Source organism: Zosterops lateralis, assembly GCF_965231275.1.
Source record: "Zosterops lateralis genome assembly, chromosome: 7".
Taxonomy (NCBI): domain Eukaryota; kingdom Metazoa; phylum Chordata; class Aves; order Passeriformes; family Zosteropidae; genus Zosterops; species Zosterops lateralis.
The window spans coordinates 17,905,296-17,931,353 of record NC_139767.1 but is presented as its reverse complement, the minus strand read 5'-3'; the positions used below and the strand labels follow the sequence as shown (position 1 = coordinate 17,931,353).

At 37.8% G+C, this 26,058-nt stretch overlaps 1 protein-coding gene across 5 annotated transcripts in view; it reads left to right on the top strand.

The window, feature by feature from the left end:
• Nucleotides 1–26,058, top strand: part of RAPGEF4 (Rap guanine nucleotide exchange factor 4) — a 142,930-nt gene that overhangs the window by 94,867 nt on the left and 22,005 nt on the right. For all 5 annotated transcript variants that reach the window (XM_083864711.1, XM_083864710.1, XM_083864712.1 and 2 more), the window contains 15 exons: nt 233–317; nt 3,821–3,881; nt 4,624–4,700; nt 5,805–5,951; nt 7,234–7,349; nt 10,430–10,518; nt 12,736–12,814; nt 17,266–17,416; nt 18,632–18,720; nt 19,146–19,176; nt 19,413–19,491; nt 20,636–20,782; nt 21,923–22,020; nt 25,012–25,137; nt 25,599–25,777. In XM_083864711.1, coding sequence (XP_083720837.1) covers nt 233–317; nt 3,821–3,881; nt 4,624–4,700; nt 5,805–5,951; nt 7,234–7,349; nt 10,430–10,518; nt 12,736–12,814; nt 17,266–17,416; nt 18,632–18,720; nt 19,146–19,176; nt 19,413–19,491; nt 20,636–20,782; nt 21,923–22,020; nt 25,012–25,137; nt 25,599–25,777 — 1,554 coding nt within the window. The remainder of the gene's footprint in view (nt 1–232; nt 318–3,820; nt 3,882–4,623; nt 4,701–5,804; nt 5,952–7,233; nt 7,350–10,429; nt 10,519–12,735; nt 12,815–17,265; nt 17,417–18,631; nt 18,721–19,145; nt 19,177–19,412; nt 19,492–20,635; nt 20,783–21,922; nt 22,021–25,011; nt 25,138–25,598; nt 25,778–26,058) is intronic.

The window sequence follows — 26,058 nt, the reverse complement described above, 5'->3', positions numbered from 1 at the left end:
TCTAAGGTGGTTGCCATGGCTGCTGCTCAGTGTCATTCAGGTAGCATTCACAGAGCTTCCATCCTTTGTGTATTTCAGTCTTCCAGCCAGAAACATCATTCAGTCCCTGTTTAGTGAGGGTGTACACTTTACTAGACAGTACAGCAGCATTTTGTGTTGTTCTGTCGTTCTGTGAAATATTTATTTTGGGCATTTATTGCATTTAGTTATCCCTTTTATCTTCTCTCTACAGCCCTGGCCAGAGAACTGTAGATGACTTAGAATTTATATATGAAGAACTTCTCCACATTAAGGCCTTATCTCATCTTTCTACCACAGTAAGTAGTTTTAAAAATTATAGCTCATCACTAAAAGGGAGGCTCAATTTTTACTTCTGGTTTTACTTCTGACTTTATTAAAGTTGGAGAGCCTGTAGCCATTTTCATTTATACTTTCCATGCAAAGAATTTATTCCATCTGTGAGAATCACCCAAGCACGGTGCAGATGTAAGTTGTCTGTTAGATATCAGATGTAATTCTCTTCAAGTATTTCTGCACAGCCCCTGTCTCCCTCACTTGGCACAGGGGCGGCTGTCTGGGTCGCTATCCATGTGTAAATGAAGGTACTGGTACTACTGAGTTTTGCAGAATTGATTTCTGTAAGGAGTCTTGGCATGAATCAGATAGGAAGAGGAATTACACTGTGGAAAAAAGGTGCACTGTGCAGTGCTTGCTGGTTGGAGTTTGGTCATTGAGTGAAAGAAAGCTCACCAGAAAAGAAATTCTCCCTGAAGTGGTCAAGAACAGTGCAGAGAACCAAAGATGAATGGAATGGACAGGAGAATGCCTCTGTTCAATGTCTCACCATCATTGATACACTGTGCAGACAACTAAAACAAGCTAAATAGCACTTTACTTGGTAGCAATAAGATGTAGATGCTTTCAGAAAAAGGAAATCAGTCAGAAAGTAGATCCATATTTGACAATACCTTCTTCAGAATCTCCTGTTATTTTCAGTCATTCTCAGTTAACTTGGACAGATGCAGTTAATTATGAAGCTGCATTACCAAAACAGTAGTCCATGCAAACATATGAAAACCTAAACAATGTTTTTCAAAGAAGGTAGGCATTCACAGTTGGTATCTGAATTACATTGGTGTTAAGGGAACTTCCCTGTGTGAACATTTGTGAGACTCTGGCAGTCACACTCCCAACACCAGAGACTGTCACTACTGGAGCCCCTTCACAGTGGGCAGCTCCAGTGACCTGGAGGGTCCTGCTGGATGTCTGCACATCCCTCACTCACACAGCCAGACCAGATTTCCTCACTGCTTCTGGCCCAGGTTTCCCATTGCAGAGCCTTGTGTGTCTTGCTCCATAAAGCAATTTATTCACAGTGTAGTAACACAGAAACAGCTCAAGCTGCTGCCTCTGAGGAGAGACCCCCCCAATAAAGGAACCCCATGGCTTTTATCCTCTCACCATCCAAGCATACGCAAGTCTCGCTCTTCTTCCAGTGTTGTGTGCTTCTGCTGTGTCTCCCAGTGTCCATTCACCTGGCTGGTGCCACTTGTGTTGTTTGCTGTGAAAAGGGTTGGCAGTCCATGGCCTCGTATCTCTCTGGGCTCACACACAGAGCTCAATCTGCAGACAACTGCAGGTTGCAAACCAAGGTACCTGCAGAGTTACCTGCACTAGATGTATTCATCAACATGGGAACACTCATCCAGATGTCTTAAAAATCTGTGGAATGTAGAGAAAAAGTAATTAAAGAAAGACTAGTGTAAGATCCTGAAATGACCCTGTATAAGTTAAACAAAAGAAACTAACCAGACAGATACTGAGAGGGAGTGGAGAAAATTCTCAATACTGTGAACGTGACCCAGAACAAAAAAATTTGAAACACAAAATACTTTCAGCTCAGAAGAAAATCGGACTTCAGGTCAGATACCACAGCAAGTACCATATGGAACAAGTATGGCAAGTGATACAAACTGCAAAAAATACTTGACATTTCAAAGTACAGATGATTCCATGTTTTTAGTAAGAATCTGGAAATGCCAGCTTATTACATGCATCGTGAACTAAAGCAGAAGACAGAAACCATGACTAGCTTAGAGGAAATCTTCAGAGGAACAACAGACAGCATTGCTTCTATGAACCAGAAGATTAATGACCAATCAACTTGAAAGGAAATGGAATGTTTAATTTATTTTAAGTAAGGCATAGTTCCTAAAGTAATAAGTTTTTTAGATATGCCACAAGCAGTAGAAAGTAAAGCAGATAAAGCTCAGGTCTCATAGTGGTGAACTAATTCCTACTGGAGAAGTCTGTGAGGTTAATGTATGAATGAAAAACAATTACATAATACAGTGTTAAAAACAAGTCAAACTTTGGGCTTCATCAAGTGGGTTCATTCACTGCAAAGGCCAATGATTGAATCAACTGAGAAGACATCTGAGGATATAAATGGTTAGGATTGCTCTCTGCTATGTGCAGAACAGTGCTAATGGGGTTGTATTTCCTGGCCTTATGAAAGTATCATTGCCTTTGAGCAGAAGTTATAAAGGAGTTTGGTGAACTAAGTGTTACAGAAATCACACTTGCCTCTGAGTGTGTTCACTGGTCAGTGTATTTAAAAAAGCCTGTCCAAACACCTCTATCTCTTTTTCTCCAGGCTGCAAAAAGGGAGTGCTTTCTCCTGATTGTCAGGAAAGAGTTCTGGGAGAGGTGGCTAATGTGGTATGTTTGTACTTGGTGCCTGAACACCAAGGTTGGGTGGGTGCCTTAAGTACATCAGTACCCAAATTTTTCCACCTATCTTAAGAGATGCAGCCATCAGATTCTCATCTGGATTGTGTCCAGAATTTAAGAGTTCCTTCCCAAGTCTTTCTTCATGGCCTATTTTTTTTTTTTAATTTAAACAAACAAGACAGTGGTGTGAAAATACTACTAGTAAATACATGTTGAAGCCAGCTTTTGATCTGTATTTGGCATGGTTAAGTTACACAGTAGTACCTCTGAAAAATAGCTTGTCCCCAGCTGACATTCTCCTGCTGAATACATTCATGAATACATGAATCCTGCTGCTTGGAAATTGGCCTCTTAAGTCCTTGGAGACTTGTGGTTGTATGAAGAGGAACATAAAGCACACAGAAGAGCTCAGGATCATATGAGATTCCCAGTGCTGCTGCTATTTTGTGACAGTAACAGTGCTTACAATGTCAAAAAGCAGTTGTAAGCAGTGCCTCACTAGAGACAACTGCCCATCACACCAAGGGCAAAACAAACCCAGCAAGGAGGCCACTGACACCAAGGGCAGTGTCGCGTTCTTCAGTTCCTGGAAGAGGCAGTGAGCTGGATGCTCTGCCTGGGAAGATGTCAGGCAAAGAGGGGACTCAGCACATCCAGATGGCTGTGCCTTACAGCTTGACACAACAGCAGCAGACAGACTTATGTCAGTCTGAACCAGACTTCTTAGGAGAGAGCAGGAATACTTCCATGGAGTAATTGACAATCAGTAACTATCTTCTGTAACACATTAACTATTACCATTTGAAACTTCCTGTGTTGTTAATTGTTGATGATCATTTCACACTTGTGTGCACAAAGAAAGATGTAGAGACCCGTATCTTAAAGATGCCCTTGTCTGAGCCATTTGGAGCCAGGAAATGTAGCTCTGTAAAGCCAATCAATAGGAATTAGGAGATCAAGTGAAGCAGACCAATGACTGATCAATGATGCACAGGGAAGGAAAGTACAACAGGGCTATATTATGTGACCTCATCACCAGGAGGAATGAGATACGTATAATAACTGTAATTTCTCTCTCTATTTTAAGGTAAAACGAGAATTAGCAGGTGTCCTCATTTTTGAGTCACATCCCAAAGCAGGAACAGTCTGTAAGTAAATGAAGTCCTGTCAGATCTCTTTCTCATCTGCACTACGAACATTTAAATTCCTAATGTTTAATTGACAAGAGCAAAACTTGGGTGCATTCTTCAAACTTGATTGTCACTTCATGTTTAAAACCTAGAGTAATAAGTGTTAGCTTAGTCTGTTGCCAGATGCAGGGACAATACCAAAATTAGTTCTGTATCCTTGGCTGAGTGTATGTATCACCTACAATTTGGGTGTGTTTTTATCTAGAATTTTTCGTTCAACCAATCTCTATTTAAAATATATTTTGATATAATCCTGTATTAGAAAAAAATCTTCCTGCACAAAATAAAGGATTTAAAGTGGTAGATTACTCAGACATGTTAATACTGAGTTGTTTTAGCAAATGAATATTAAATTCACAGTCACTAGAGAACTAGGTTAGAATGTGGTGCTACTAGTGGGATCCAAACTGTGTGTTAATTAGTAATTGATAATCTGACATATTGATAAAGTAGTTGTTAGCACTGTCATAGAAAAGAAAAGCAACTATCACATCAGTGTAATAAAATAACTACTATATGGGTATGAATATTTTTTCTAAATTCTGAAGGCAATTGCTTTTAAAATCACAGTATGTCCTTTTATAAGGTAGACATTTATATGACTGTAGAGTTACCTTGAATTTTATTGGGTGCAGAATCTGGCCCGTTTATATTATGAATAACTATATTCTAACCATAAAATCTTTTCTCTCTCTTGTAGTATTTAATCAGGGAGAAGAAGGTACTTCTTGGTACATTATCCTAAAGGGATCAGTAAACGTAGTCATTTATGGCAAGGTATTTTTTTCAGAAGCTATTTTATATGATTGTTATTCTTGAAATTGTAAGAATAAACTTTGAAGGAATACAGCTTAATTTAGGGCAGAATTGCTTTGTCTGCCAAAACAGATTGTAATTTTTAAAAAAAAAGATCCAGTGGTTTCACTGATTATACTTCCAGTAGATTGCTCTATAATTTTGGGATATATTACACAGTTTCTGAATATAATCCATCAGAGTTACATCAGTATCTTTAGGACAAAGTAATTTGCTGGAATTTGGTGAATTGCCAGACTTCTCTCTCATGTGGGTTTTGCCCCATCCCTTTACCACCATTTTGTCATGCATTTGGATGACTAACTGTTCTCTTGCATGTCTGACAAAAGTACTCCTTTGTGACTGGTGGTTCTCAGGTTGGATGAACCTCTTCCAAATTTATGCCAGCTATTCATTTTAGTTAAGCCATAGACCAAAAAGCATCTTTATTAAATTTCCTGTTTATGAGAGAGATTTTTCAAGGCAAAGAAGTAGATCTTGTTACACAGCAATCCTTTGAGTCTTTAAAAATCCCACTTATTGATCTCTGATTCAGTGGCTGAGAATCCTCCATTTGAAAACAAAGAGCTTCACCAAAATCTAGCACAGGGTTGCTAGTGCTAAGTGTGTTCCTAAGTAACACATATTTAACCATGTTTTTTATAGTCACTGGATGGGCCAGATCCTCTGTTACTGTAAATTGGAGGAAACGGAGCACTGCTGATGTACAACAGCTGGAGATGTGTTGTTCTGTTACTTCTGCAAACTTGATTTTATTTTTTAGGACCTCTATTAAAAAACCCCAAAATAGTCAACAACTTTCTGTATTCAGGAGGCTGAGAAGAGTCCTTCAAGCTGAATGTAATTTCAGAGAACAAGCTGATTCTTTTCTGTTCTTGCCTCTCTTTCGTAATAGTAATAACCAGCTATCAAGTATTGTTTCCTAGTCATTATTTTGGCTGTTGATTTCCTGCCAAATAGATTTGTTTTGGTATTTGATTGTGAAGTCCAGTGTTTGTACAAGGACTTTCAATAGAATCCAGAGTAATGATGGGTTTCTGCATGTAAATGTTTTGCTCTGTGCAGGGTGTGGTATGTACTCTACACGAAGGAGATGATTTTGGAAAGTTAGCACTTGTGAATGATGCTCCCAGAGCAGCATCCATTGTTCTGCGGGAAGACAACTGCCACTTCTTGAGAGTAGATAAGGAGGACTTCAACAGGATCCTTAGGGTAAGAGTGGGAAGGGTGATATCAGAACTTGCAAGTTTTTCTGGAGGCTGTCATTTCTATGAATGTATTAATATTAATAACATTGTTTGCACTATGCCTAATTGTGGAACAGAGATGTGACAGTCTAGAAGGTCAGGTAGAGAATATGTTCATCACCTTCTCTCAGTTCTAAGCTCAGACACGAAATTGCAATCAAATAGAATCTTTTGTCTCTCACATTCTGTAATCTAGCATTTCCCCTGCTCAGTTTTTCCTTATGCTGCCCAGGATTTCTTGGTGATATTCCATCCAGATATTGAAATAAACAAGATCACCCTTCTCCCACATAGGTCAGTGTCAGATAAATTAAATTCAAGGGTTTCAAGGCAGAATCAAGTGGCAAATGGAGTAAATTACAGATATCTTTACACGAATATCTTTATCAGAACTTTAGAAAGATATTCCCAGACTAATTTTACATTTACTCATTTTGGAGTAAATGTGTTCCAGAGTGCAACTGCAATTCTGTAAGTTCAGGCTATTTTGTGGTCATTCATAGTAGAGGAAGTTAGAACTAGTATCATCCTGTATTGGAATCTGTATATGCCAGTGTTGCAGCAATAAAATCAGTCCAGAAGGGTACTCCGCTACAAAAATTACTTGTGGTTACTGTACAAAAGGGAATGAGGATCCCTTTGGCACTAAGGTTGGGTTGGCTGTGGAGGCTTAAAACTGATTAAGCTTTGGCCTATTCTTCAAAGAAGATCCAAGTCTGTGGTCTTACTGATTTTTACCTGTGTTTTTTGAATGCACATTATACTTAACTTTTTTCTTTTTTTGCTGTGAGTGAACTGGTAGTAGAGAATGAAGAGTTTACTGAGCTAAGCTAAGACTTCCTATTCTTAAATGTGCTGTTTTGTTTTTTGGTTTTGTTTTTTTTTTTTTTTTTAGAAAGTCAGGTTGTAGAAAATAGTGCTTGCATATAAGTGGGGATAGAGATTATGTTACATATGGCAAGTTGTGGAGAGACTGTTTTTCAGCAAATTCTTAATTTGACATCTCCATAAAATGGAGATTTTTAACATAGTTCTTGCTCTATTCTCTCCCACAATTCTCTGCTTCTTGCCTTGGTGCCAGTGCTTCCTTCTTGATTCTGCTTGTGAGGAAACAGAATAAAGACAGATAAATACAGGGGGAAGAACCAACACCAGTCTTTTGTGTTTGAAAGTTGTGCAGTTTGGTAGAGTAACTAATCAGCCAAATCAGGTGCAGTCACATTTATTAAAAGTGACTTGTCTTGCAGGATGTGGAAGCAAATACAGTAAGACTCAAAGAACATGACCAAGATGTCTTGGTGTTGGAGAAGATCCCAGCAGGAAACAGAATTTCTAATCAAGGAAATTCACAGCCACAGCACAAGTATGTTTTCATTCAGTAGTGCAAATGTCAGACAATTATTAACCTTTTTAAATGGTACTATTATCCAAACAATAGCATATTCCCTTTCGCTGGAAGACTGCAGTGCCTATAAAGATTTCTTTTTTAGTCATCAGCACATACCCCATACTCAATAATATGTCCATTTCTAGCAGCACACCAGCTCTATGTCTTTCCACAATAATTCCCTGAAGATCTCAGTGTAAATACATACCTCAAGTAATAGCTTCCAAATAGACTAAGCATGGAGATTGATGAAACCCTATTAATCTGAGTTACTGTGTAAAAGATGTGAGAAAATTCATTGTTTTATTGTTAAGTACAGATACTTTTATTTTGTATTTTGAGCTCTAGATGCTAATAAGAGGTTGCTATGCACAATTTATATACAAAACAAATATCTCATGCAATGAAAGTTGCAGAGCTTATCTTACAGAAGTTTAGCATTGTAATAGCAATATTAACTGTATTTTCCTTTCTTTCTGAAAGGGGAAAAGTACAATTCTGTTTGGGTACTACTCTGCTAAGAGCAGAGTGAGGGTATTATCATTCCTAATGTTGGTAAAACCCCTAAAGGCTTTGTAAATGTGTTATTTGCAAATGAATACACAGTTTTCTTCAGAAGTGTTCATACAATTTTAACAAGTTTTGAATCTTTTACCCTGAACCTCACTTTCTCTCAAAAAAGGCCCAATTTATTGTGCAATACTTTGGGTACAGTTTTTATCTCATCTGGGATTTCATATACTAAGTTTATCTGCATGACTCAATGCAAAGATTTATAAAGATCTGTGAAGGTTGACTAAACCATTCCTTGCATTTATATACACATTTCACATTTTTCAGAAACTTCTATTTCATTTTTCACTTATCTATTAAAACATGCAGAAAAACCATCTATGCTACTAGATAACTCTGTACTCTTGCACAAGTTTTTCTTTGTCTTAATGAGGGGAACTTGACTGTAGCCTGTGGATTTGCATCAGCAACTGCCATGCACGGCAACTTGGTCACAGATTTAAATCCATTTTCTTGGGCCTGAGTCATTTTTCATGCTTCCAAAAGTGAAAGTTCCATTTGAACATTTGGAAACACTGCTTTCCTTGCAAACTCTTTGCACCAGCATTACTTGTATTATTTAACATTTTCTTTTTCAGAATTTGATAAAAATAGCTAGAGATATCTATGGTAAATGGTTAAGTTAGGCTGTATTTTAGGTCTTACATACCAGGAATATTTTCAGGTAGAGCTCAGAATTTCATTTCTGTAAATATTTTACTCATTTGATCAGATTTTGGGTACTATACATGTGCCAGCAAGGGAGCTTTTGCTGACAGCTATGACCAATAGACATAAATTACCCAAAAGAGGAAGTTACCCTAAAGGTTCGCTCTCTGCTTTTCACCAGTTGGATTACTTTGTTAATACTGTGTTGGCAATGTCTTTATGTTTAAAGTCTCCAATGTGACTTCACTGGGTTTGAGGATGATGCTTCTTTTCTTAGTAAATACAGTAAGTGGCTACATTTATGTTTGAGAGTCCAAACCAAAATTACCAATGTTTCTTGATTTCCAGAATGTGTTACTGGGATGTATTAGTTGAGTGTTCAGTACTTTTGAAAATGACTGCCCAAAAGAGTGCCTTAACAGGCACCTCTTCTCAGGAAGAAACTAATTTTCTCATCTTGGATTTGAGGAAAGCTTCACTTTGGGAGCAGATCCTTTTGGTTACTGTTTGGATTCCACAGCCTGCTCTACAGAGGAGACAGAGCTCCTCCACAGCTCCCTGAGCTGTGCTTTCAAACAGTGCCAGTTTCGCTTGGGAGGACTGGCTCTGAAGTTACCACTCCCAAGATCTAACTCTTCGTGGGTGATCACACTCATGCAGGATGAATTCAGCAGCCCTGCAAGTCACTTCACTGTTCATTTTCACTTTCATATTCAGAGTACAGCAACCTGTGATTTCTCTGCTTCACTCACTCAGATACTTGGTTAGTATCTCTGTGAGAATGTGCTCTGGCTTAACAAGTGTTTGTGTTCTTGGGACATCAATACAGTTCTTCCAAAGGGGTTGGCAGGTAAAAGAACTGTGACGGTCAGTGCTCAAAGTGAGGAGGAGCTCCCAGGAGCTCAGCTCCACCACTTATTTCTCAGCAGGAGCAGAGTATCTTCACTTCTCAGGGTTTTTTTCTTTCTTTTTTTTTCTTTTATTTTTTTAAGTTTCATACTTTATCAGTTGAAATCCAAAAAAAAAAAAAAAAAAGAAAAAAGAAAGAAAGAAAAAAAAGATGCAAAGATTGAAAGAATGGAGGGAAATACAAAAAAATCTGATCCGTGAGAAAAGCGAAAAAAGAGATGACAGGACAAGTTTTCCAATATCGTATGATATTCTTCTGGTACTTAAAATCTTGCCAGTGTTTTTGCATGAAGCAGAAAAACCTGGCTGTTGCGCTACTTCTCTCACCTCACTAAATTAATTCCAGGAAATGGTACAATCCTCAGTTTATCAACTTGAACCACTTCAGTGATGCAAGGCATTGCGCAAATCTGAAGATATAGTGTGTTATTTCATTATCTGCCCCACCTTCCCAGACCAACCTCTGTCAGTGATGCTGAAGGAAATTGTTTCCTTGCTCTGATACTTATACACACTAGTTCTTATTTCAGGCTCATAGTGAACCTTCAATGACTGCAAGTTGCTGTTGTTGCTGAGATATTTCTTCTCAGTGGAGGAGCATTTCTGCTTATATTTCTCTGAGTTTGGACCATTTCTGCTCTGGTGATTGTGGTGTAACTGTGCTGGTGTTATACTGAAGTACTTGTGTGAGGAGGGGGCTGTCTGTCATCCCTGGGGAGGGCAGAGAATGTTACTGCTCTTAGGTTTACAGAGGGGAAGCCAGCAAAGGTTGTGAGAGGTTTTGTCCTAAGCACACAGAGATTCATGTCAGAGCAGGTGTTTGGCACACAGCAGCACATCAGTCTTGATCTTCTTGCTGGTACACAATTATTTCCTGATCAGCTCTTTTGGCTATGAGATGCTAACTTCTCCTTTCCCTTCCTCAGGTATATTGTGATGTCAGGAACCCCAGAGAAAATTTTAGAGCACTTTCTAGAAACTATGCGCCTTGAAGCAACTTTAAATGAAGCAACAGGTACCTGCATGGCAGAAGCTGTTTTGTTATTGCCCCATAAGATGGATTTGCTGGTGGAACACTGCAATGTGATGCTTTGAAAAGCACCTAGTGGTATTTTTTTCCCAGAAGAAGAACTGTCTACTGCTCTGAGAGTAACCCCAAGAGAATTAAGGAAATCCAGAATTAAAAGTAGCAATCCACTTTTCCAAGCCTGCGCTATTGTATTTGTAGTTTAAGCAAAATCCTCCAAGGTGCCAGGCCAGCAGTTATGACTTTAATTAGGTACAGCCATAAGGCCTGGACAGAGAGCCCCATTAGTAATGGTACTTCTTTTTCTGGAGGTCACTTTAATACTGTGAAATACCTTGATACCTCCAGACATTGCATTGTGCTAATATAAATATTCTTAAATCTTCACATCACATTTAAAGTATCACGGTTTAAATTTTATGTTTGTGATACTTTTCCATGTGCAGGGAAAAAAGAATTGTTACTCAAAGAAGAAGAACTCAGCGCAGCATGGGCCAAGTCCCAGGAATGCAGGTTGCTGCATCTACACTTACTGGGCTGCTTTTCATTAGTGTAAAGAGAACAGAGAATTTACATCTAGGGATATAGACACTTACAGATATGCATTTTAGTAAGTATTTTAATTTTTTGAAGGAGTCAAACACAAAAAAATCCTCATAATTCGGATAAAGTAATGCATATACATATATTAAACAACGTAACATTGCTTTTGCAAGTTCTTTTTGCACTGTAGATGTCTGCTAAGTATATATTCAAAAGTGTTCTTAAATCCAGTTAATCTGTTATTGACCTCATAGTATTGGAGAAACTTGTATAGTGGTCCATAAATGGTAGAATAATTGAAAAGTTGCAGAAATCCTTTTAAAGTGGATGCTTTCACTACTTTAAAGACAGAAAAAAAGGGGATCCTTTTCACAGATATCTGTTTACTAGAATTTACTAGAGGCAAAATATTTTTATTCAGGCTGGTAACTATATATTCAGAGGTTTGTCATCTGCAGTATGCATGTATTATATATTTTTTAAAACCAAATTATTTAAAAAATATTTTAAAACTTTTTGCCAAAACATCCAGTGACAAGATTGTATCTGAATCCCAATACGATATAATGTGTCACAACTCATAAAGTTATTTTTAGGATGTAGGATCACAGAATGCTGGAAAACTGATTTTTTTGTTTATGGATTCCTTTAATTTAAGAGTATTTAAAAACCAGTTTGCTCTGGGTATTACAGTAAAAAAGTGCTGCCTTTCCAGAGGTGAGTTTTGTCAAGTGAGAGATACTTTCATACAGGAATTATACAAGTGGAAGCAATGATGTAATATTATATTGCAGAGTTATTTTCATATTTCTTCTGCCATCCCTTACAATGTTTGTTAATGTTTCTGTTATCTCAAAAGTTGCACTCTAGAAATTATACCTTGGGGTATTGTGTTCACTGTTTCTCAGTGATTCCATATAAGCCTGCCAAACTCATTCTGGCCTCTGCAGCCAGGCTTTATAAATCCTTCTTGTTGTCACAAATACAAAGATAAGACAAACTGGGATTTACACCAGCTCTGCCACAGGTCATTTTAGCAGAAAATATAGCGTGCTGGGTTTTGCCAGAGGAAATGTCAGATATATTGTACATATATGCTTTAATGTAAATGTAGGAGCTGTGATACATTTGAATCAAAATAAACCCAGAGAACCCAAAATAAACATTTACCTCTTATAGGCATTCTACTTGCTGCTAGGAAATCAGCAAAGAATGAAATTATTTGCCTTCTCCTGTGTAGGATATACTAATTGTGCTGCCTGGTATTGTAACTCCTAAAGCCAAATGTTACGGCTCTTTTTAAGTGCTCAGATGTGAAAGGCCTAATTCTTCCTTGCATAGAGCTCCACACTTGTAGAGAAGTATATCCAAATATTTCACTCTTTTGCTGTGCCAGATTTCTCTTTTGACACTGGCAAATGCCTGTTAACGTGAGTGCAATAACAATTCATGCAGACAAGACTAAAAGCTTAGTATTTTAGCTCATATTAATTCATTACCCGTTTTTGTACCTAATGCCTAACAAAGAAAGTGCAAAAAGACCATTTTGTTATCTGCAAAGGGCTAATAAAATAGTTCAGGTGTAAGAAAACTCATCCTTGAAATCTCCAAGCTGCTTGCAGAGGCTTAATTGACTGTTTTCTTTCTTTTTTTTCCCCACAGATTCTGTTTTAAATGATTTTATTATGATGCACTGTGTTTTTATGCCAAATAGTCAGCTCTGCCCAGCCTTGATGGCACAATATCCTTTTTTAAGAGAAAAGTTAAGTCTCTTCAGCCAGTATACCTATCAGTGATGAAAATGAAGCTTCCCTCTCTCAAAAAGTTCCATCATGTTCTATGGAGGCTGTGCCTTGTGAGTAGATTCTCAGTGTCTGACTAGGAGCTGTCCATAGCTCAGCAACTCTGAAATGGATAGTGTGTAATCCACTATGAGATACAGTACAGACCATGAAAACTCTGTATTTTCTGTGCTAATTACTGTTCCGAGGGAAAGAAATGTACTATCCCTCCACCAGATAAGTGAAATTACATAGAAGTTTGGATTACCCTTCCTATATCCTTCCTTGTCTTTCTAGGGTTCTGCTGAACTACAGCACCTACATTTTAACTGAAATAATTATGTCTTGGTGATTTCAATGGTCCACTTTATAGATTGCAAGCTGCAAACTGCCTCTAGCAAGAGGCTGCCTGGACTTGTAGAGTAATGGGTAAGTAGTTCCTAGGCACTAATTGTTATGAAAAGTAGTAATAATCTGTAATAATAGTCTATAGCAAGTGCAAACAAACTGCAAGAAACTTCAATTGGATGTGAATACTAGGAGATGAAATCTTAATAGTGGAGAGCATTGAGAGCTGGAGGTGATTCTCATACTCTCTGCATGTTTTACAGGAGTCTGTGAAATGTCCATCTGTCAATTACTGGCAGGTTATTTAGTTTGGGGATCTGTTGGACATTGAGAGTTTTCCTTGTGCACAGTGACTTGAAGCTATCAAGTGACTGGGAACATTAAATAAACATATAATGTTTTCTGTTTCATAGAATTCTGACAGGGGTATAATAACTTCAGCTCCCTATTTATTTGTTTAGAATTGCAATGGTGTGAAAGTGCTTTCCTTCAAGCTCAGTGGGGCGAGTGACATCTGGGAAAGCTCACCTCCTAAAACCACAAAATAGAGCATTGTGTCCTTGTCTGGCAAGCTTGAGAATCCATTTGTGTTACTCCTAGTGAGGAGAGTAATTGTTTTGAAAACCTTTGGACCCATGAAACTGCCCTCTTGAAGATTGTTCGCATACCTGAAACAAACATTTTTCCGAAATCACATTGTTTTGGATATCAAAAGTATTATGAAATGCTGTTTCTGACAGCATTGAGACAGGAAGAAAAGGCAGCACTTTTAATCTTTGGGCGTTTTTGTCCTGATTCATTTAGCTCATATTATTCAGTCAGCCCATTTGAGATTCAAGCTTCTCTATCCTCAGTTATAATTGAATACCTCTATCTAATAACTGGGAAAATCAGACCTATAAGCAAAATGTACCTCATTCTTTATAGGGGAAAAGCTTTTCTGATAATCAAAGTTAAGAATAATCACACTTAAGGATAAATACTCACTTGTGATGAAATCTGTTCTGGAGAGGATGCTAAGACCATGGTCTTAAGTGGGTCATGGCAAGCATCATGTTAATTCTTTTCAGAGAGGAGGTGGAAGTAGCTGGTATCCTACTGCTTTAGTGTTAGCTTTTCCTGGAGCTGAATTATTATTTATTTAGTCCATTCTGAATATGGAAAAGCTAACTGTGCTTTGTTGATTGTACCATTGAAATTTATTGTTAGAGTTGAAAGGTTCCTAACAAAGCTCATCTTTTTGGAGCAAAATCACTCTACAGAAGTGTTCGCCAGTGCTGTGAGACTAAGGAGAGATTAGTTATGCTCAATGAGGAAATTAAAACAGTAAAAGAAGAAAGGTGATTCAGTCAGGGACTTTTTGCTTCAGCTCCCAATTTTGAATCAAAACAAGTCTATTTTCCTACACCCACCTAGGATACTATTTTAGCTGGCAGCATACAAGTATGAGTAGAGTTAGACCACTGAAGTGCTTTCAAGCATAGTACAGGGTATAAATTATTTGGGTTTTCACTTCTTTTACAGTAGTCATTTGTAAGTTATTTTAATCCTGAAAGGAATGGACAGGTGCACCATTTTGTCCAAGTAGCATTATTGCTTGCTGTGGATTCCACGCTTATTCTGTGCTGTCCTTTGTTACACCGGGTCTTTTTCAGTCATTAAAGAATATAGATCCTGCAATATGAAAAAAAAACCAACTTCTGTTTTATAGAGAAGTAAAGGCTATGCTCCCATATCCTGGATCAGGATATAAACCCTGTGTGTTGGACCAAGTCCCCTGTTTCCCTTTTCTTCACAGAATGGAAATGGGCAGATTCTTGGAGCTACAGCTTGTCAGAGGGAGGCAGGACAAAGCCTGAAAGAAAACCTGAAATAGAGCAGCAACTCCAAGAGTGCACTTGGGTTAGTGCAAGTGTGTGAGCATGTGTGTAGGGATGCACTTTTAAAGGACCACTCTCTGAATACTTACAAAGTATAAACTCCTCTTTTGCTCTCTGTAGATGATAGTTCTTCAGTGCATTTCTCTATGAGTGTTTTGCTAACGTCCTCTACCATGCCACCAAAAAAATTTGCGTTCTGTTGTAGCAATGATCTTACACAGTTCCTGATAAGGCTGAGTCTTCCTATTCAGGGAAGAACAGCCTTCAGAATTGCTTCTATTTCTTAGCATGCTAAGAGAAAATTAGAAATATATGTATATATTGAGCTCTAACCATATTGGTGTTGATAAGTATTTTGCAGTTATCTGACACTTGTTGCAAGTATACATCACAGTTTATTTCTGATTGCAGTCTGTAGTGAAGCTGCATCCTGAAGATCACATGAAAATGTTAAAACTCTTCATTGACTTTACCTATAGTAATGTTAATAAAAGAGAAATCAGTGCAAATGAGCAGTAAAAATACAGAAAAATTACCAATGCCTGTGGTGAGTCAGTTTAATAAGAAAGTAAAAATACATTAAATAATTATAGTGTTTGAAAGGTAAATATGGCATGAGAAAAATGACTTAGTAGAATATTAAACTTGCTCCCCAAGACATTGGAGCACATAACTTAAAATGAATTATTTACTTCTTGTGACCTTCTGACTTACTTTCTGCCTTAATTATACTGTCGTGCTCAGTTCTCTACTCATTTTAAACCTTTCTAAATTAAATTAAAATGCAGATTTCCAAAAGTTTGTCAGTCAAATGAGCACCTCAGTAACCTCGGTAGAATGTCAAATCTCTGCAGGGCCTTTGGGCAGCAGGATCATTTTGAAGTGTGATTTAACAGGTACTTTTCCCCATTGCATTTTATTAGTAGTATTGTTAGAGAATTTTCTCTAAATGAGCAGCTTAGAATAAATACCTTACATAACTTGTATTCCTCATTGATATTTTTATTTTCTAATTAGTATTTTAACATATTTTGGTACAGCAACTGAAAGTGCATCTTGAAAGGATGCAAGGATGCTGGACATGGCTGTGAGGGAGAGTGTCAGTATTTTGATGTTACATGTTACCATGTAATTGGGAATAGCATTACCCATGGCAGTCCAGAATTAGAATTCCAGTAACTGGGAGGCAAAGTTGAAGATGTTACTGCACTCATTCTGTGCTCACTTCCCACCCAGGTGTCAGTTTATTTGGAGCAGTTTAAATATATATTGTTAACCTTTTTTCAGTGAGAAATAGATACACAAATTGTCATAGATACATAATTGTCATATGTTTCTTCTGGGGGATACTTCATTTTCACACAGGTTAAAGGCTGAATTATCTCAATTTATTATCCATTGTGCCTTTTTTCCTTGTTGTTTTTTTTTTCTTTCATTAAATGTTTCTTTTGGCCTTTTAGCTATTAGTCTATTTTTGTAATGTTGACACTTTGTCTTTAAAAAGGTCAATGAAATGTTTTCCATTTTTTCTTTGTGTTCATCACAAAATAACTTTCACAAAGTATCATGTCCTAAATACACCTTATTTGACATAGTGGAAAGGTCTGATTTCCTCATGACAATGTGGCTACTACAAAACTTATTATTTTACCCTGTGTTTCTATAGTCAGTTTAGATTGTAAATGTCAAAGGCCCCCTCCCTTAATGGGGCTGAGGTTCATCTTGACTTACAATAACTTCCAAAAACAAAAGGAATAACACTGGTGGTTCATTCTGGTAGTCTTCCTCACAGATGGAATATTGGAATTGTTAATAAACACAAAGAGACGGTTTTCTTTTTCTTCAACTGTTTCCAAAGAGAAACGAGGAGAAATATCCTTCCTCAGTTTCCATGGTTAATCCTTTTTGTTATTTCAAGTGTCATTTTGTTCTGTTCCCCTACAGCAACCACCTCTGTGGTGGAACTGTGATCCTCCCTGTGCTCTTCAGAAAATTCATTGTCACTTTACTTTTTAGTATGAACACGAAAAGTTTGCAAATTGTTACGCTAGTGGATGTCAGAATTTAGAAGTGTATATTGGAAAGTTATATTTGAGCACCCTGAAAGTGGTTTGTTAGAAGTCAGTTGTTCGTGAATTTATATTGTTTTCAATCACTGAAAGTTTTCCTTGACACTGTGGCACCTATCATGCCCAGCCTTCTCAGGGTACAGAGCAGGAGAAGATGGATTATGCCCTCAACAATAAAAGGAGAGTCATTCGACTGGTTCTGCAGTGGGCCGCTCTATATGGAGATTTACTGCAAGAAGATGAAGCAGCGATGGCCTTTTTGGAGGTATAAAGGAATCGTTGTATCACTGGAGTGAAAGAGGTCATTTCAAAGGGCAAAGTTTATTTCAGTTTCTAACTGTTTGCTCAAGTTTGGTTGCAGACAGCGATGGCACTACAACAGTGTTTGAACCATTGCCAGCCTCTGGACCTCTGAAAATATTGTTGCAAACCCCTTTCAAAGCACTGCACGGGTAGCTTGTGTTATAGCATTAGCTGAATTTGCTTTTTCTAGTACTTTCTTCTGAATGCTTCAGGGGCTCTACAGGTTGAACTGGAGGGCTGTTTATGACTGCCTGAGGTATGCCAGGAAGGAGCTGGAGGGCTGCCACTTTGCAGAACCAAAAGTCCTTTCGATTTAAATAAAAGCTGTGCTGCAGCTGTTGGAACTTAAGAACTTGTTTATCTTCAGAACCCTTGTAAATTCTTTGTGGTAGCTTCCATATCCTTGAATTTCTAAGATAAGAATGCACTGCCAATGTCATGTTAAATGATCATGATTGCCATTCTTATTATGTATTGTGTTTATGGAACAGAATCCCATATGTTACTGGCTGAATGAAAATTCTTGTCCTAAAGAGCTTAAAACTGAATCTAAGATTTAGCAGAGGGGAATGGAGAGAGGCTTTAAGAATGGTAGACACTCCACAAGCCCACATGGGAAAGCTTTTCTAGCTTTGGAGATGCCCTAGTCTTTCATTAATCCAGAAGTTAAAGAACAATCGCTAGCTGCAAGCACAGAGATCCTGCTTTGGGATGGTTTTGTGTAGATATAACAGGAAGAGGTTTGAGTGGGATTTAAAAGCAGGTGATACTGTAGTGGATTGGAGTAGCTGAGAGTCAGTGACTCAGGAGCAAATGAGGCACTGAAGACTACAACAGCAATGAATAAAAAAGCCTATCATGCTAAATTATTTGTGGATTTTTTTAGTCCTTATCCTCAACAATGTGAAAATGCAGGTTTTACACAAGCAGTCAGTGGTTAGAGAGTGAGCTAAGGAGCCTCATCAGGCTTCCCTTCTGCATGTATAACTCTTGCTTTAAACCAGCTGGAGATAAACAAGTAGAAGTAATAGAGGGTTGGGCCCAGCATGTGTTCCTCTATGCAGATTATCATTCTTTATAATCATTAAGCTATCAGATGTCATCTCATAATCCTCTCTCCTGAGTACTGCTCATTTACCCCTACAGTTATTTAAAGACTGTTCTGTATCATTTACAGGAATTTTATGTATCTGTATCAGATGATACTAGAATGATTGCAGCACTAAAGGAGCAACTTCCAGAGCTAGAGAAAATTGTAAAGCAAATGTAAGCATAGTTTTGCTTCTTTCCTTCCCCTGCCCTTTTTCTCAGTAAATTGATGAAGAAAATTTATTGGTTATATCTATTAAAAAGGCATTTTGTGAATGACACTCAGTTATACGAAATTGAAAGTTTGCATGCAGGCTTATTTGAATTAATGTCTATGGCCCTCTTTTCCACATCATTCTTGCAAACACCATACCCTCACCGAGAGATTGACAGAAGCTTATTTCATGCTTACATGCACTTTGTGTAATATTTTTTCTGCCTTGGTCATAGATTAACTGTGAAATCATCTAGTCTTTTCATATATAAATACGATTATATTGATATGCTAGTTTGGCAAGTGGTTAATGTTCTATAGGTGATTTTGTACACAAAATCTTCCAAATGATATTTAATTATATATGCTATGCTTTACCTTTTTATAGTTCTGAAGAACCTAAAGCACCACAAAAGAAGGTAAGAAAATATTTTTGTCCATTTTATCAAGTAAAATCTTAAGCACAGCGATTTCATAAGCATCTTCTCTTTAGTAATCATAGATATAGTAAAAAAACACATTGGGAGATAGCTTTTAACATTGTCAAATTTTGCATTGCTACTCTTTTTCCTGCCATTGATAAAACACGTATTGTAGTTCATGTGTACCACATGTTTATTCTTGCATTAATGTGAATCTCATTATTCATTTTCAGCACAAAGTTCTTCTGCAGCTGTTCAACACAAGTGATGACAGAGCACAGAAACGCCAGCCTATCAGGGGCAGTGATGAAGGTGAGTTTCTTCTCTGCTAAGTTTTCTTGAGCCATTGACATCTATATAAATTTGTCCGTCTCAAAAAAAGGTCTAAAAATAAATGCAAGTACCTACCTAGAATATTGAAGCCTGGCCTGAAGCCAACTCTCTTTGCTTTTGCTAGCCTGCTTATTCTCCGTCATTGATTTGAGGTGCACCTGATCTTTTCCCTTAGTTACTTGTGCTATCAAACACTGCTTCCTCAGAGGAAGATGTAAAAACCTTTTAAAAAAGGAATGAACAAAACAGGGAAGAACCAATAAGACACTGGTAATGGCAGTGCAATAAAGAGTGTAAGTTGGAGGACATGTTTGAGCCTCTGTCTCCCTTGTGTAGTTTGAGCTACACAGCTGTACAGCTGTTCCTTTGCAGGGAGGAGTGGGGCAGATAATCATGCCATGGACCATAGATCTAGAATCCAACAATCTAGGCACACAGCCTCAAAACCAAAATCTGCAGGTTTGCCCTGTTGCTGTCTTTTGATTCTCTGAGGAAATTAAGGTGAAATTTACAGCAGTGTATTAGAACATCATTTTCAGATTACAGATAAGGTACTCTTAAAAGTTGTTTTGTGGAACTTCATCACCTAAAACAACTGCTTCTTCAACACGTTTGATATTAAAGGATAGCTCTTGCTAATGAACAGCAGTAAAACAAGGTAACAAAATTCAAGGTCATGTAGCTGAGAATGCTGGTGGTATAAATCAGACCAATACAAGAACCATGTTAAAAGCTGGAACTAACTTTGTATGAACAGCAGACATCCTGCCAGCTTCTGTTGTCCATAGTGGTGTTTCTAGGCCTATGAAGAGGGAAACAGTTCCTACTGCCAGGGAAGTACTACCTCTTGTGTCCTGATGGGCAGTAACTGCTCTTTTCATACGGCTGCACCTTTCTCATTCATAGGACAGGCAGCTCACTGAACACTGAAAATCCAAAACTCTGGGAAATCAGAGATATCTGTGCTAGAAATTGTGGAGCATCTGAGAAATAGGGAGCTACATAGTGATTTATTGTTCCTTTGTTTCATTTGTGAGTAGCGGTTACTGAAGTGAAAGTAATTTGTGTGGTAAATCTGTGGGTTTTACACGTGGAATAAACTGTGCAATGCTTTTTTCTTTAGTTCTGTTTAAGGTGTACTGCATAGACCAAACCTACACCACTATCCGTGTGCCAGTGTCGTCTTCTGTGAAGGAAGTGATCAGTGCTGTAGCAGACAAGCTGGGCTCTGGAGAAGGCCTTATCATAGTAAAGATGAGTTCAGGAGGAGGTACTGTACTTGCATCATCTTAAACACTCCTCAGTTACAGTGAAGCAGAATTTTTGGAGGGATTCAAAGACTAGTTCAGTCAAGGTTTTATACCCATGTGCATGTTCAGCTCTCACACAAGTCATAATTGAGAGGCAAGTCCTTCCTCTGTGGCAGGCACAGACTGCAGCTCATGTGGGAAACAGGACCAATGGAGAAGCTTGTGTGTCTGCATGTTACAGAGCATGATTTTCCTTCACTGTTAAGACTTCTAAGAGTTTTTTAACAATAGACTTAGGCATCAGTAATGTCAGAAAACACTGCAGTGCAAACATTCTGGCAGTGGTCACTACTATTTTGGCTGCTCTGTCCATGCAAACCACTACAGAGCAACTTAGTGCCAAATGCAGTGACCTAGTGTTGGCAGAGGGTCAGGGCCCCCTCTAGGCTGTGGAATTGCAAAAGTAACTGGAGGCTGAATTCTGCTGGAGAATTGTTGCTCAAGTGCTTTGGTTGAGTATGACTGTGTGGAGAGACACACAGAGGTAATGAGAACTGTGTTGGAAGGCATTTTTGCAAACAGTGGTGCCTGCCAAAAATGGCTCAATTCCTGAGAACTGGCACCAGGCAGCTTTACTTTTTGCAGTTGAAGCAATTTTTTAATTGTCAGATTTACTGACCACCAACATATGTTGGAAGAGACTGTTTTGTAAGTTACTTCATTATCTTTTCTTTACCTGTGATGTGATGCTCTTTTAGAAATGATGTAATGCATTTCCATCACCTCCTTGAGCAGTTATTGCCTTCCAGAGCAATTTCTATTAAGAACAGCTCTCCAAATGCTTACAGCTCAGCAATGAATGGATGGACTCCTTAATTAGGCTTAATTTTTGCAGGTAGTTTCTAGTGATAACAGCACAGGCTTCTTGACCTGTCTGTACAGTTTGGGACTGGGATTTTGGTTCTGTAGGAGACTGGTTTGGGCTGAACTTAACACATTTCTTCAATAAAGAGGACTTTGCTGTCTTCTATTCTGTATCTTGGACATTGGGTTACTGGGCAAAATTTGTTCCCAGGAGGTTGAGCTGTGCAGCCGGTGGAGCAATCCTGCTGTAAATTCTTTCTCCGTGTAAGAAATAATAAATTGTTCTGTTTTTACAGAAAAGGTTGTGCTGAAGCCTCACGATGTTTCGGTGTTCACCACTCTCAGCGTTAATGGCCGGCTGTTTGCTTGCCCCCGGGATCAGTTCGATTCACTGGTATGTGTGTGTGCAGTGCTCAGGAACCTCAGGGCTTGGCTTTATTTGAACACCTGGCTCATTTTGCATTATCCACACGTTAAATAAAAACTAGTGGAAACATCCATAACAAAGGGCTTGTCACGCTGCAATAGGATGAGCCCTGAAAATAAAACAAGCTAATGTCATAATTCCCTAAAGTGGACCAGAAATTCATCCACCTGATCCACATAACAAAACTTGATCCCAATACTCTCTCTGTCACAACTAAGCATTTAGGAGGAGCTGAGCATTGTCACCAAGACATGCAATGATTCTTCATTACAGAATTATCTCAAAGTCATAGGGATATATTTTCTAAGATAGATGTTATCCATTAAAGCATTCTGGAGATCTGATTCTAGCAGTAAATTTCTTAATTTTTTTTTTTTTATTTCTCATTCCCCCAAAATACTGTGTCAAAATCTGACATAATTCTAAGTAGAATCACAGAAAATATTCCTGGTAGAAAGTCTGTTTTTTTCTTAGGTAGAATTGCTCATAAGTACTTAGAGTTTATACAGTCATTCTAGTGATCTCCATGGGGTCTGCTTTTATAGAGTTTGATTTGACTGTACTTTTTGTTCCTTTTATTTCATTAAAAACAAATGTCATTGCCAAGTCATGTCAGCATGAACTCTATTACTCCTAGCCTTGTTTCAGCCTCCTGTATGCTTTTAACAAGCCACTTAGTATGTATGCCTGATTTCTTTTATGGATATGGTAAAATCTAAGCTTTGCTGCTGCTTTCAATTTAGTAACCAGGGAATGCACATCCAGCATATGTAGTTCCATGCAGAGATACCTCTTGTTCAGCTTATTAAATTCTGGTGTTCCCTTAAGGTTAATTAATCCTGCCAAGTAGATACCCTCATGGGGCATACTACTGTAAAGCTGGGGTGTTGCATCAGTACAAGTGTGCTGGGTACTTATATATGGCTCTGCATTGTCTGTGTACACATAGCTTTGGCAGCAAACTGTCATGGCTTTCTGTGCCTTTTCCCTGTGCTATTTACCATGCATCAAGTACTCAAAATGCTGCAGGGAGCTCTAAGATACAGGGCTGCAATATGCTACATTTCATCAACTAGACTGAATTTAAGAATTCAGTTAGAATTAGGGAAGTACATTCAGCACCTTAAAAATGGTCCTCAGCACTGTAAAACAAATTACAAACCCGTATATCAGCTGCATTTTTTCGAAGAGGTATAAACAAATAGAAAACCGTTACAACCTTACCTGTTTCCCAGTTTAATCCTTTCACATTCTGGTCTCTGGCTGCTTCCTGTTCATAAACATTTATCCACATTACATTTGGCAATTCCCATGTGAAAATTGTTCTGGGTAGATGAATTTTCAAATATGCTGTGAGTTTGCATCTAAGTGCTTCTTTCCTAGCCTTGGAAAATATGTGTTTGTTATGGTAACAGCTATGTTGTGTTCATCTCCAAATGGGGGAAAAAAGACATCTTTCAATCTGTAGGCAATTCTCTTTCCATAAATTTCCACAAGTTAGAATTTTATTTCATATGTTGTCATAAACTAAAGAAGTTTTGTGTTTGTGCAAATTCCAATTCAAAGCAATCTGCAGTTTTTTGTAAGATAATAGCTGCCCTGGGTTTTTTCAGAGAATACTTTTCTATTTTTTTAAATTATAGATGAAGCTTTTAAGGTGATAATGTTTGTGATTTAGTTTAGTAATTTTTAATTAGTTTGTATGATGATGTTAATTGAAAGGAAAGTTTACCCTAGAGTACAAAGCAAGAATTCATACAGCAGTAAAAGCAATAAAGCTCCTACACACTGTGTGTTACTGAGAAAGTGATTTGATGTATTAATCCAGTCAGACCTATTTCTGTTGCTAATATATTACTCTTATATAAAAAAGGGATTCATTTAGCAGGCTCCTTTTTTATATTGCAGCATCTAAATATGTTCTGTTAATCTGGCAGACTCCACTGAGTTTGCACTGAGAAAGGAGCCTGCTGACCGTTCGGTGCTGCCCCACCATGAGGTGTTTCCCAAAGTCCTGTGTGAACTCTGCCGCCCTCTCCTGGGAGCAGAGCCAGTGACCCGCCTCCACGGGCGCCCTGCGGCTCTTCCACCCTCCGCTTTGCAAGCGGGTTGATTGGCAGCATTTTAGCTGTGCTGGCTCAAACATTTCACCCCAATATGTACAACAGACTACTTCAAATTCGACCTGATCTCAAGCCCTGTTTTAATCTCTGTTTAATATTTCACCTGTGTGCCAAATCATAGATCGCATCTCATTTATTGGGTGGCATGGAAGTGCCTTTTAGAAATGTTTTGTACTTGGTTCTCATAAGACTGTGTTTACATAATTTTAATTGGCCTAGCCAGAAATTTGCAATCAGAAATTGTCCATCAAGTTTGTGTACTGTCAAAGAGAAAGTATGAGGTTTATTTTATAAGTGATCAGAGGATCTTGCAATCGCTGCAGATTTCTGAAGCATGCTACATGTAATAATTTCCATCATTAGAATCAGGAATTTGTAAAAGTACTTGGCTTGTCCTTGGTAGCCTAGTTATTTATGTATGTGAAAAATGAAACATAAAAGTTTTTTCTTGAAAGACCTATGCTCCTAAACAAACACCCATGCTTTACTTAGCACAGTGTGTATTATAGGTTCAATTTTTAGAACAGTGTTAAAGATAACACACTGACAACAGTCTGGTTTATTTCCTTAGAGTGTCTCTCAGGAGCTTTCAGAATTTTCCTGACTGTCCTGTGGATACTAGATACTGATTTTGCACAGGGCTTCTCATTTCCTAGTAATGTGCCTGTTGTTAAAGCAAATTTCAGTTTTACTGCAAATTTCAGTTTTACTATTATAAACATGATTAGGAAAGTGGTCACACTGAAAAAAAAAATCAGAAACATTACAGAATTAAAGCACCAACCACACAATTTAGCATGTCTAAAATGTTTCTATAATATTTTCCTGTTTGTAGGCACCGTTGCCAGAACAAGAAGGACCATCTACTGGTACAGTAGGAACATTTGAACTGATGAGTTCCAAAGACTTAGCACATCAGATGACAATTTATGACTGGGAGCTCTTCAACTGTGTGCATGAGGTATGAGAATCTATCTATTCAGCAGGTTAGAATCTATTAGAAAGTGTTTAATTGTACATTGTAGGTTTATGCATTATTTCCAAAACCTTCTCTAAGCTTGATTTTCAAAAATTCTACAATAAAGCCACCTACAAGTTTTGAAAGTATAGGAGATTCTTAATTTTATAGGCAAAATAGAAAAATAAAGTTAGACTTCTGGACATGTGCAGCTTGTTGAATTACTTTTGTTTGTTTTAAGGTATTAAGCTGTTTATATATAATCTATAGTTACGCTTTTACTATGCCTCAGCTATTGTACTCTGGATTTGTAACATGAATCTTTGTTATCTAGGCAGCTATAAATGTAAACTGCAGAGCAAATTTCAGGCTAGATACTTATCTGGTCATTATTTTGGCCTCTTTCCTCTGTCCAAGAAATGCAACTTCAAAAAAAAAATTCCAAACTGTTTTCTCTTTCCTAGCTGGAATTAATTTATCACACTTTTGGAAGGCACAATTTTAAAAAGACCGCGGCAAATCTGGACTTGTTTTTGAGAAGATTCAATGAAATTCAGTTCTGGGTTGTCACTGAGATTTGTCTTTGCTCTCAACTCAGCAAACGTGTTCAGCTGTTAAAGAAATATATTAAGATAGCAGCCCAGTAAGTATACAATCATAGGGGAGCTGGAAGTGGAGTTTGGTATAGTTAATGTGTTTTTATTTTCTCTTTTCAGACAGCCACACAGACTAAAGGTTAAAACATTCTGTATTTGGTAATTCTGTCCATTTTCTTATAGGGCTGTATAGAACCTTGTTAATATAGATTCTTCTTTCCTGTGCTACTCTCCATTGCTCCTTGATCTGTGATCTGTTAAGTCCATGTTTACACATCAGATTTGTGAGAAAATATATTTCAGTTCATTAGGAGAATCCTTCATTTAC